The 13,277-nt window shown below is 37.0% G+C and overlaps 1 protein-coding gene across 5 annotated transcripts in view; it reads right to left on the reverse strand.

Moving 5' to 3' along the window:
* Positions 1 to 13,277, reverse strand: part of IPO8 (importin 8) — a 74,636-nt gene that overhangs the window by 15,594 nt on the left and 45,765 nt on the right. For all 5 annotated transcript variants that reach the window (XM_012458438.3, XM_012458436.3, XM_012458439.3 and 2 more), the window contains 3 exons: positions 13,057 to 13,182; positions 12,281 to 12,378; positions 9,216 to 9,311 (listed from right to left, as the gene is read on the reverse strand). In XM_012458438.3, coding sequence (XP_012313861.1) covers positions 9,216 to 9,311; positions 12,281 to 12,378; positions 13,057 to 13,182 — 320 coding nt within the window. The remainder of the gene's footprint in view (positions 1 to 9,215; positions 9,312 to 12,280; positions 12,379 to 13,056; positions 13,183 to 13,277) is intronic.

The following is a 13,277-nucleotide window of genomic DNA, read 5'->3' on the forward strand; positions in this document are numbered from 1 at the left end:
CTCAAATCAATAATCTAACCTTTTACTTTTAAACACTGAAAAAAGAACAACTAAACCAAAAGCAAGCAGACAGGGAAAAAAAAGATTAGAGTGGAAACTAATGAAATGGAAAACACAAAAATAGAAAACAAAACCAACAGTTAGCTCTTTGAAAAAATCAAAACTGGTAAACTTTTAGCTCAACTAAGAAAAAAAGAGAGATTACTAAACCCAGGAACAAAAGAACAAAACAGGGTCATTACTATGGACCCTACAAAAACAAAAAGACATAAGGAAATACTATGAACCACATGCAACAAATCAGGTAAGTTGAAAAATTTCTAGAAAGATGCAAACTACTGAAATGAATTTAAAAAGAAATTTAAACTACGAATAGATCTATAACAGAGACCAAATTGGCCATTTTAAAATATCCACCAAAAACCAAACAAAATGCACACAAAAAAAGCAGGCCCAGATAGTTTCACTGCTAACTCCTACCAAACATTTAAAAGAGAATCGCAATCTTTCATACTCTTTGAGCAAAGAGAAAGGATGAACACTTCCCAACTCATTCAATGAGTCCAGCAATACTGACATCAAAGCCAGACAAAAACATCACAAGAAAAGAAAGTTAGAGATCAATATTATTCTATGAATACAGATATAAAAATGCTTTTTAAAAACTACCAGGAAACTTAATCTAGAAATATATACAGAGATCATACTTGATAAGTGGGATTTATACCAGGAATGCAAGTTTGATTTAAAATCTGAAAATCAATTAATGAAATACCACAGATGGAATACATCGCTATTCTAAAAGGACAAAAACCACATTATCATTTCAATAGATGCAGAAAAAAGCATTCTGCAAAATTCAATACCTTTTCATGATAACAGCCACAAGTTAGCAATAGTCCGGAACTGAACCTGACAAAGGGCATACATGAAAAGCCCACAGGTAACATCAGACTTCATGGTAGAAGACTGAATGTGTTCCCTCCTAAGACCAGGAACAAGATGAGATGTCTCTTTTCATTAAAGCTATTCAACATTACACTCCAGGTTCTAGCCAGGACAATTAGTCAAGAAAAATAAGAGGCACCCAAACTGGAAAAGTAAAACTCTATTTGCTGATAATATGATCCCAGTTATAGAAAATCCCAAAGAATCCACTAAACCACTATTAAAACTAATAAATCGGTTCAGCAAGGTTGCAAGATACAAGATAAACATGCAAAACAATCATATATCTATACACTGGCAACAAACCTGAAAATAAAACAAAAAACTCCATTTACAATAGCATCAAAAAGAAAAATATAAAAATATTTTAGGAATAGAATTAAAAAACTTGTACTCTGATAACAACCAAAAATTGTTGAAAGAAATTGAAGTCACCCCATGTTTCAGGGATTGAAAGACTATTTTTAAAACAGAAATACTTCTCAAACTAATCTACAGATTCAGCACAATGCCTATCACAATCCCAGCTGGCTAATTTACTGAAATTGACAAACATCATAAAACTCATATAAAAATGTAAGGGACTCTGAATAGCCAAAACAACCTCACAAGACAATGCATTAAAGGACTCAAATCTCCTGACTTCAAAACTTACTACAAAGCTAAAGTAATAAAGACAGTGCAGTACCGGAATAAGAACATGAAGTACATAAATCAAATAGATTGAGTACAGAAAAATCCTCACATTATGGTCAACTGATTTAATAAGAATGCTAAGACAATTCAATGGGGAAAAAAATAGTCTTTTCCACAAATGTTGCTGAAACGTCATAACTACATGCAAAAGAATTAAAATGCACACCCCTTCCTCACACTATGTACAAAAATTGAACCAAAATGGATCAAAACCTAAATATAACAGAAAAAAAATATAAAACTCTTAGAACAAAAGAGGGTAAATCTTTATGACACTGGAGCTACCAATGTTTGTTACAGATGACACCATCAGCTGGGCACAGTGGCTCATGCCTGTTCTCCCAGCACTTTCCTACAAAAATTAGCCAGGTGTAGTAGCCTGCAGTCCCAGCTACTCAGGGGGCTGAGGTGGAGGACTGGAGGACAAGGCTGCAGTGAGCCAAGATTGTGCCACAGCACTCCAGCTGAATGTTTCAAAAAAAAAAAAAAAAAAAACACCAACAAACCACAAGCAATAAAAAAAAAATGGACATCATCAAAATTAAAAACATCTGTGCCTCAAAGGACACCGTCAAGACAACTGGGAGAAAATTTTGCAAATGATGCCTGATAACAGGCTTCAATATAGAATATATAATGAACTCCAGCAACTCAATAAATAGACAAATAATTACAAATGAGTAAATGATCTGATTAGACATTTCCCCAAAAAAAGGCATATGAAAGGCCAGTTCCTGGGGGATCCAAGATGGCCGAACAGGAACAGTTCTGGAGTGCAGATCCCAGCAAAAACACCACAGAGGGTGAGTGATCACCACATTTCCAAATGAGTTATTACAGCCCAAAGACCAGGAGATTCCCGGGCTGAAAAGCGCCATAAGTTTCCAGCATGGTTGTTTCAGCTGGCGCAGCAGGTCTCCACACAAATCTGGGCAGCCGTTCCAACTGGTGCCTGGAAGCCCTGGGAGACAGAGCCGCCCATTCAACTGAAAAAAAAAGGGAGCTGAAACCAAGCTAGGTGATCTGGCTTAGTGGGTCCCACCCCCACAAAGGCCAGCAATCTGAAATGCTCTGGATTGAGAGTTTTGCAGTAAGTGCAGCTGGACCTGGGACAGTCCAGGTCTGTGGGGGGAAGGGCGTCTGCCATTACTGAGGCAGTCCACCATTACTGAGGCAGTCAGCCATTACCGAGGCAGTCAGCCATTACCGAGGCAATCCAACATTACCGAGACAGTCCATCATTACCAAGGCAGACGGACATTACCAAGGTAGACCGCCATTACTGAGGCAGACCGCCATTACCAAGGCAGTTCTAACTATACCTCTGCAAACAAAACCGCAAGGAAGTTCACACAGCAGGTGGGCAAAGCCCATGGCAGCTCAGCAACACCTCTGCTAGCAGACTGTAACTAGGCTACCTCCTTGCTGGGCTGGGCATCTCTGAAAAAAAGGCAGCAGCACATCAGGAACTTATAAATAAATCCCCACCTTCCCAGGACAGAGCACCTGGGAAAAGGGCGGTTTTCTGCCCTTTTGCAGAGTTCCTCTGCAACAGACTTAAACATACCTGCCCAGCAGCTCTGAAAAGAACAACAGAGCTCACAGCTCAGCTCTTGAGCTACTAAAAGGGACAGTATGTCCCCTCAAGCAGCTCCTCGACCCCTGTATATCCAAAGAGACACCTCATAAAGGAAAGCTAAGACTGACATCTGACAGGTATCCTTCTGGAATTAAGATAACAGAAGAAGAAACAGGCAGCAACCCTTACTGTTCTGCAGCGGCTGCAGGTGATCCCCAGGCAAGAAGAATCTGGAGTGGACCTCCAGCAGTCCTACAGCAGAGGGGCCTGACTATTATAAGAAAAACTAAAAAACAGGAAGAAATAACTTCATCATCAACGAAAAGGACATCCACTCAGAGACCCCATCCAAAAGTCACCAACTACAAAGACCACAGGTAGACTAATCCACAAAGATAGGAAGAAACCAGCGCAAAAAGTATGAAAACACCAAAAACCAGAAAGCCTCTCCTCCTCCAAGGGATCACAACTCCTCACCAGCAAGGGAACAAAGATAAATAGAGATGGATAGAGAATCAATTTGACGAACTGACAGAAACTGGCTTCAAAAGGTGTGAATAACAAACTTCTCTGAGCTAAAAGAACATTTTCTAACCCAATGGAAACAAATTAAGAACCTTGAAAAAAACTTTGAAGAAATGCAAATAAGAATAAACAGCATAGAGAAGATTATAAATGACTTGATATAGCTGAAAAACACAACACGAGAACTTTGCGAAGCACACATAAGTTTCAATAGCTGAATTGACCAAGCAGAGGAAGGGTATCAGAGACTGAAGATCAAATCAATGAAATAAAATGAGAAGGCAAGATTAGAGAAAAAAGAGTGAAAAAAAATGAACATAGCCTCCAAAAATTATGGGATTATGTGAAAAGACCTAATCTACGTTTGATAGGTGTACCTGAATGTGACGAAGAGAATGAATCCAAGCTGGAAAATACTCTTCAGGATATTATCCAGGAAAACTTCCCAAACCTAGCAAGGCAGGCCAATATTCAAGTCCAGGAAATACAGAGCACCACAAAGATATTCCTCAAGAAGACCAACCCCAAGGCACATAATAGTCAGATTCACCAGGGTTGAAATGACAGAGAAAATACTAAAGGCAGCCAGAGAGAAAGGTCGAGTTACCCACAAAGGGAAGCCCATCAGACTCACAGCAGATCTCTCAGCAGAAACCCTACAAGCCAGAAGAGAGTGGGGGCCAATATTCAACATTCTTAAAGAAAAGAACTTTCAACCCAGAATCTCATATCCAGCCAAACTAAGCTTCATAAGTGAAGGAAAAATAAAATCCTTTGTGAACAAGCAAGTACTCAGAGATTTCATCACCACCAGACCTGCTTTACAAGAGCTCCTGAAAGAGGCACTACACATAGAAAAGAAAAACCAGTACCAGCCACTCCAAAAACATACCAAATGGTAAAGAGCATCAACACAATGAAGAATCTGCATCAACCAACGGGCAAAACAGCCGGCTAGCATCAAAACGGCAGTATCAAATTCACACATAACAATATTAACCCTAAACGTAAACGGACTAAATGCCCCAATCAAAAGACACAGACTGGCAAATTGGATAAAAAGCCAAAACCCATCAGTGTGCTGTATCCAGGAAACCCATCTCACATGCAAGGATACACTAAGGCTCAAAATAAAGGGATGGAGGAAGATTTACCAAGCAAACGGAGAGCAAAAAAAAGCAGGAGTTGCAATTCTCATCTCTGATAAAATAGACTTTAAAGCAACAAAGATCAAAAGAGACAAAGAAGGACATTACATAATGGTAAAAGGATCAATGCAACAAGAAGAGCTAACGATCCTAAATATATATGCACCTAATACAGGAGCACCCAGATACATAAGGCAAGTTCTTAATGACTTACAAAGAGACCAAGACTCCCAGACAATAATAGTGGGAGACTTTAACACACCATTGTCAATATTAGACAGATCAACGTGACAGAAAATTAACGAGGATATCCAGGACTTGAACTCAGACCTGGAACAAGCAAACCTAATAGACATTTACAGAACTCTCCACCCCAAATCCACAAAATATACATTCTTCTCAGCACCGCATCACACCTACTCTAAAATTGACCACATAATTGGAAGTAAATCACTCCTCAGCAAATGCAAAAGAACGGAAACCATAACAAACAGTCTCTCAGACCACAGTGCAATCAAGTTAGAACTCAGAATTCAGAAACCAACCCAGAACCACACAGCTTCATGGAAACTGAACAACTTTCTCTTGAATGTTGACTGGATAAACAATGAAATGAAGGCAGAAATAAAGATGTTCTTTGAAACCAACGAGCACGAAGACACAACATACCAGAATCTCTGGGACACATTTAAAGCAGTCTCTAGAGGAAAATATATAGCAATAAGTGCCCACATGAGAAACAAGGAGAGATCTAAAATTGACACCCTATCATCAAAATCGAAAGAGCTAGAGGAACAAGATCAAAAAAACTCAAAACCTAGCAGAAGACAAGAAATAACTAAGATCAGAGCAGAACTGAAGGAGATAGAGACACAAAAAACTCTTCAAAAAATCAATAAATCCAGGAGCTGGTTTTTCGAAAAGATCAACAAAATAGACAGACCACTAGCCAGATTAATAAAAAAGAAAAGAGAGAATAACCAAATAGATGCAATAAAAAATGATAAAGGGGATATCACCACAGATTCCACAGAAATTCAAATCATCATGAGAGATTATTACAAACAACTCTATGCACATAAACTAGAAAACCTGGAAGAAATGGATAAATTCCTGGACAGTTGCCTCCTCCCAAGCCTAAACCAGGAAGAAGTCGAAACCCCGAATAGACCAATAACAAGGTCTGAAGTCGAGGCAGCAATTAAGAGCCTACCACCCAAAAAAAGCCCAGGTCCAGATGGGTTCACAGCCGAATTCTACCAGACATACAAAGAGGAACTGGTACTATTCCTTCTGAAACTATTCCAAATAATCCAAAGAGAGGGAATCCTTCCCAAATCATTTTATGAGACCAACATCATCCTGATACCAAAACCCGGCAGAGACTCAAAGAGAAAAGAAAACTATAGGCCAATATCCATGATGAACATAGATGCAAAAATCCTGAATAAAATACTGGCAAGCAGATTGCAACAGCACATCAAAAAGCTTATCCACCATGATCAAGTAGGATTCATCCCAGGGATGCAACGCTGGTTCAACATATGGAAGTCTATAAACGTAATTCACCACATAAACAGAACCAAAGACAAAAACCACATGATTATCTCAATTGATGCAGAGAAGGCCTTCGACAAAATTCAACAGCTCTTTATGCTAAAAACCCTCAATAAACTAGGTATTGATGGAATGTATCTCAAAATAATAAAAGTTATTTATGACAAACCAACAGCCAATATCATACTGAATGGGCAAAAACTGGAAGCATTCCCTTTGAAATCTGGCACTAGACAAGGATGCCCTCTCTCACCATTCCTATTCAATATAGTACTGGAAGTTCTAGCCAGAGCAATCAGGCAAGAAAAAGAAATAAAGGGTATTCAATTAGGAAGGAGGAAGTCAAACTGTCTCTATTTGCAGACAACATGATTGTATATCTAGAAGACCCCATCGTCTCAGCCCCAAATCTCCTGAAACTGATAAGCGACTTGAGTAGAGTCTCAGGATACAAAATCAATGTGCAAAAATCACAAGCATTCCTATACACCAATAACAGACTTAAAGAGAGCCAAATCAAGAATGAACTGCCATTCACAATTGCTACAAAGAGAATAAAATACCTAGGAATACAACTAACAAGGAACGTAAAGGACCTCTTCAAGGAGAACTACAAACCACTGCTCAACGAAATAAGAGAGAACACAAACAGATGGAGAAACATTCCATGTTCATGGTTAGGAAGAATCAATATCGTGAAAATGGCCATACTGCCCAAAGTAATTTACAGATTCAATGCTATCCCCATCAAGCTACCAATGACCTTCTTCACAGAACTGGAAAAAACCACCTTAAACTTCATATGGAACCAAAAGAGAGCCCGCATAGCCAAGTCAATTCTAAGCAAAAAGAACAAAGCGGGAGGCATCACACTACCGGACATCAAACTATACTACAAGGCTACAGTAATCAAAACAGCATGGTACTGGTACCAAAACAGAGATATAGACCAATGGAACAGAACAGAGGCCTCGGAGGCAACACAAAAAATCTACAACCATCTGATCTTTGACAAACCTGACAAAAACAAGCAATGGGGAAAGGATTCCCTGTTTAATAAGTGGTGTTGGTAAAACTGGCTAGCCATATGCAGAAAGCAGAAACTGGACCCCTTCCTGACACCTTACACTAAAATTAACTCCAAATGGATTAAAGACTTAAACATAAGACCTAACACCATAAAAACCCTAGAAGAAAACCTAGGCAAAACCATTCAGGACATAGGCGTAGACAAAGACTTCATGACCAAAACACCAAAAGCACTGGCAACAAAAGCCAAAATAGACAAATGGGACCTAATCAAACTCCACAGCTTCTGCATGGCAAAAGAAACAATCATTAGAGTGAATCGGCAACCAACAGAATGGGAAAAAATTTTCGCAGCTTACCCATCTGACAAAGGGCTGATATCCAGAATTTACAAAGAACTAAAACAGATTTACAAGAAAAAAACAAACAAGCCCATTCAAAAATGGGCGAAGGATATGAACAGATACTTTACAAAAGAAGACATACATGAGGCCAACAAACATATGAAAAAATGCTCATCATCACTGGTCATTAGAGAAATGCAAATCAAAATACATTGAGATACCATCTCACACCAGTTAGAATGACGATCATTAAAAAATCTGGAGACAACAGATGCTGGAGAGGATGTAGAGAAAAAGGAACACTTTTACACTGGTGGTGGGAGTGTAAATTAGTTCAACCATTGTGGAAGACAGTGTGGCGATTCCTCAAGGACCTAGAAATAGAAATTCCATTTGACCCAGTAATCCCACTACTGGGTATGTATCCAAAAGATTATAAATCACCCTACTATAAGGACACATGCACACGAATGTTCATTGCAGCATAGTTTACAATAGCAAACATTTGGGTTGGAACCAACCCAAATGCCCATCGACGATAGACTGGACGGGGAAAATGTGGCACATATACACCATGGAGTATTATGCAGCCATCAAAACCGATGAGTTTGCGTCCTTTGTAGGGACATGGATGAACCTGGAAGCCATCATTCTCAGCAAACTGACACAGGAACACAAAATCAAACACCGCATGTTCTCACTCATAGACGGGTGTTGAACAATGAGAACATACAGACACAGGGAGGGGAGCACTATACACTGGGGTCTGTTGGGGGGAATAGGGTAGGGACAGTGGGGGGTGGGGAGTCAGGGAGGGATGGCATGGGGAGAAATGGCACATATGGGTGAGGGGGAGCAAGGCAGCAAATCACACTGCCACATATGCACCTATGCAACAATCTTACATGTTCTCCACATGTACCCCAAAACCTAAAATGCAATAAAATAAATGTGTAACTTATTAAAAATATAAAGTATGTAATTTTGCCTTTTAAATTGGTCAAGAAAAACTTCTTTCTATAGTACCTTAATTGCTGGTTAGAAAAGGTACCTGGGAGTATTTAAGTAGAATACACAAAAACAAAGGGAACATGAAAATCTCTGAGTCTCCAACTGAGTAGAATTTACTCAGTTAATGTTTCCTTCACTATTTTTTTATAGCACCTTAAATTATTACATATTCTTCTGTGCATGCTTTTCTCAGCTACAATGCAAAGTACAGTTTCCAAACTACTTGACTCTTTTAGTCATTTAAACAGGATTTGTAGCAGCAAGCACAATCTATAGGCTGTCCTTTCCATTTTTCATCATAATATAAAAAAAATGTCAAGCAGGCATGTAAACTTCAAATGTAACTGTCAAGTAAGGTGCTTTTCAGACATACATTACCTGATCAATTCCCCTTCCTTTGCACTGAAGAATGATTACTTCCAGAAGTTTAGCTGCATGACACTCTGCATCTTCTCCTGCATCTCCACATAGTACCTGCAGTAATTACAATTTAGCTCAGCAGTGAGTGGCACTGCATAGAGGTTAATCAAGTCCACATGAAACCAATGTCCCATATAAATTCAGCCATAGGAATCATAGCTTTGCTTGTTGTACAAGTTTACCTCGTCAACCCAAAAAAGAATGGTCAAAATAAATTCCATCTGTCATCTCTCTCATTTCTTATAAGGAGCAATAATTCACTTATTTGACCTTGGATTAATAAAGTAGACTATATGAGTTAATTTTCCAGATAAATGAAGCTTCACTTTAAAGGCACCAAAACTATAAAATGAAATTAAAACAAAATAATCTTCTTTTTAAACAATAAAACTATTTTTCTGTTTCTTTTGAATTCTGGTCCATATGCACCCATTTTTTCATAACCACCATAGTTTCGTATTACATACCTTTCAATTCCCCACCATGAACTTCATAATCAAAAAAAAGAATATTTCTCATGGACATTGTAACCATTTATAAACTATACAATATGACAGTAGGAATATAACAAAGTTACCAGACAGTTCCCCATTGTTATTTCTGTATTTTCACTATTATAAACAATTCTACAATGTACATGTTCATACCTAAAATTTGGAGTGTGACTGCCTTATAGTAAGATTTCCAAAAAAGTTCCTAGAGTACAGCATGCTTATATTAAAAATTGTTTATAATGAAAAAATTAATTAATGGTTCAAATACAAGACATAAGGAAAAGAACAGACTTAAAGAAATAAGAGTGGGACAGAAATTTAAAATACAGACAAAAAGAGGTAACAGAAATAAAAAGCAAAGTCATTGAAAAAAAGACCTAATGAAGTAAGCAACTTTTAAATTATTTTTAAGAAGCAAAAAAAAAAAAAAAAAAATGCAAAACTTAAAAATATTAGGAATGAAAGAGACATAAATACAGACAAAAGGTAGATTCAAAATAATACTATAAAGAACACTATATTCTTTACATTTAAAAACTTAATTTTCCAAAAAAAAAATTTAAGAAAAATAAATTAAGAAATTTCAGATAATTGACAGATTTGACATTCTCATTTAATTTAATTTCATTCTCTCCCAAAATGCTACCAAAATAATGGTAAAGATATTTTAAAGGTATACACGTACAAAGACAGAGAAAAGTAGAGGTAACAGCAATAAACATTTTGGAAACTGGAAAGTAGTCAGTGAGCTGAATCATAAACAGATACTAGGCAAAGCCAAGAATCAACTGTATTTACATAAATTTAAAATGCTATCTCTAGGACAAAATATCACAGTCCAGCTTCTAAACGTGAATGGACTCTAGAAACTGGCTGCCTTGGTTCAAACCACAGCTCTTCCACTTATTAGCTGTTTTTAGAAAAGTTACTTAACCTCTTTGACTGTCCCCATCTATAAAATGGGAATAAAAGAACCTACTTCATAAGGCTGTACAATACAGAAAGAAAAATAATTACTTCCCCTTCCCAAAACTGCATTTACTTGGGGGAATCAGCAATTTGTTTTAGGTTTGCCAAAAGGAAAGAAAACAAAAATATATTTTGTAATTTTTTAAATGGGCTCTGGAGTCAGACTACTAGGTTCAAATCTGGCTCCAACACATAGTAGCTACATGATTAGAACTATTTCCTAACCTCAGGTGCAGTGCAAGAAATTATCTCAGTTTCCTTTTGATACAAATGTGATACCTTCCTCATACTGTCATAAAGATTGTTATTATGTATAAAGTGCTTAGAAAATGTCTGTCATACAATAACAATTCAACAAATATTAGCTAGTATTAAAACAAGTATTTTATATTCATAAAAGAATACGAAATAAATGTTAACTACTTGATAACTCTAAGGAAATCATTGTATCACTTTTACTGTATCTGCAAACATACAGAGAAACTGTGAATTACTAATGGAAAACACAGGACTGTTGTACTTGTTGCTTTCTTTCCCTCTTTCTCTATTAGCTACATCTCTAACAGGGAAAACTGAAGATTGCCAGCTGATTATGATTTAACAAGATGGATTACAAGAGTGGTAAATAATTCATTACAACTCACAATTCAGCCCCTTCAGTTTATATGTGAAACAGCTTACCGACTTCCCAAAATTTCCCTGACTCTTTAGAACTGAACTGAGATCCAGACCTAAACCAGATATACTGATTAGCAGTGAAGAGCTCTTACCAGATTTTGGGTACACCCCTTCTAGTGAGGAAAAAGGTGTGTGTTTGGGGGGGAATTGTACACTAGTTATTTTACTCTCAGCTGTGGCCAAACTTTCTGGTTTCTGGTTATGTGAGCTTTATAAAATTGGCCTGCCAGATTTATGCAATATAGTTTCATATTTATGTGTATGTGTGTATATTATATATATATATATACACATACGGGTTTACCTAAAGGAAATGAAAAATAATATTAAGCCAAAGATCCCAAAATATAACCAATAGAGGACCAAATCTATCTTGTGACAAAAACAACATGGTAGACAATCATGTTTGTGTATCAGGATAAGAATAGCCATTACGTGGATTATATATTATATTGTTAAATGATGCTTTTCTAGCTATTATAATTTTTATCTTGTGTTGTTTATGCTCAAATTACCTATATCTAGTGGCTTCCAACATACACATTAAATTAAAAAATAAAAAAGATCATGCCATTTGTCACTGATTAACAAAATGTGTGGTTAATTTTCCTAGCACTTTAATCAGGTAGAAACTTCATTTCCGAAAGAAAAAACACAAAGTAAAAAGTACAAATATAAAAGTAGGAAACATTCATAAGCACAACACACAATATGAAACTTTCAAATCCCAAAGATTCTTTTGAAAATACAAATGAAAAAAACATATGTTGATGAAGGTAATGCAGAATTAAATGTATAAGAAACAAACTGAAAAGGTAACCTGAAGCAAAACAGGCAAGCATTAGTAAGAACCACTGCAACAATAGATTAGGACATGCTTACCTTCCTACACATTGTAAAAAGAATTTCTAAATGTCTTGGATTTGATAGTAAGGTATCTGTATCTATTGTCACATAATTATGCAGGAGAGGCATCATGTCTGAAAAAAAAATCAAAATCCCAATGAGACTTGAGTGACAGGAACAGAAACAAATTATTCCCACTGAAATCATATTTCTGTAGCACCCACACATTACTTTCTTCTCGTGCAACCACGAAAGGCTAGAAATGAAAGTAATAAATCTGCTGTACATTTATAGATGGGGAAAATGTGGAGCAGAAAGACTAAGACACTCATCATTTATTGAAGTACTTGCGCTGAATTTTTTTCCTTTTCTCCACTGCATGCTCATTGCTATCTGACATATTTTATATTTTCTTGCTCCTTTGTCTGAGTGACTTCCTAGCCTCCCATCATCCCCATTAGAATGTAAATTTCAAAAGGGCAAAGGCTGTTTATTTTGCTCACTGCTGGATTGCTGAGCTTAGACTAGAGCTTGGAATACAGTTGGTGTCCATAAGATATTTATTAAATTAACATATGGATATATGCTCTGGTCATAAACTAACTTAAGACTCAGTAAGAAATTCAGCCTACCTCCTCTGCCTGCATACCTAGGGCTGAAAAACACTGCTGCAATAGCCCCAGCTTTTATGTGACTGGGAAATAAAAACACTTTCTGATCAATATTGGAATCATATGTGTTTTTATTTCAGGAATCAACAGGAAGTAACATCTAGACACAGAAAAGCAAAAATGCTATGGTCAAATCCATACCTGTAAAGTACTCAAAGGAATCCTGCTGAAATACTTGATATAGTATACCTAGAAGCTGCCACAATTGAAGGGAAATACTGTGGCAGGTTAAACTGTATGCCAAGGAAAGAATTTCTTCATAGAATTCTAGAAGGAAGAAAATCTCTAGTTAGAATGCTAGGAAATAGCAAAAATTAAAACAAAGACCACACAGAGGGTTTAGACTACCTATGCTGACAAAG

This window comes from Aotus nancymaae, unplaced genomic scaffold (genome assembly GCF_030222135.1).
Source record: "Aotus nancymaae isolate 86718 unplaced genomic scaffold, 86718_ANA_hifiasm-v0.15.2.pri h1tg000016l, whole genome shotgun sequence".
Classification (NCBI taxonomy): Eukaryota; Metazoa; Chordata; class Mammalia; order Primates; family Aotidae; genus Aotus; species Aotus nancymaae.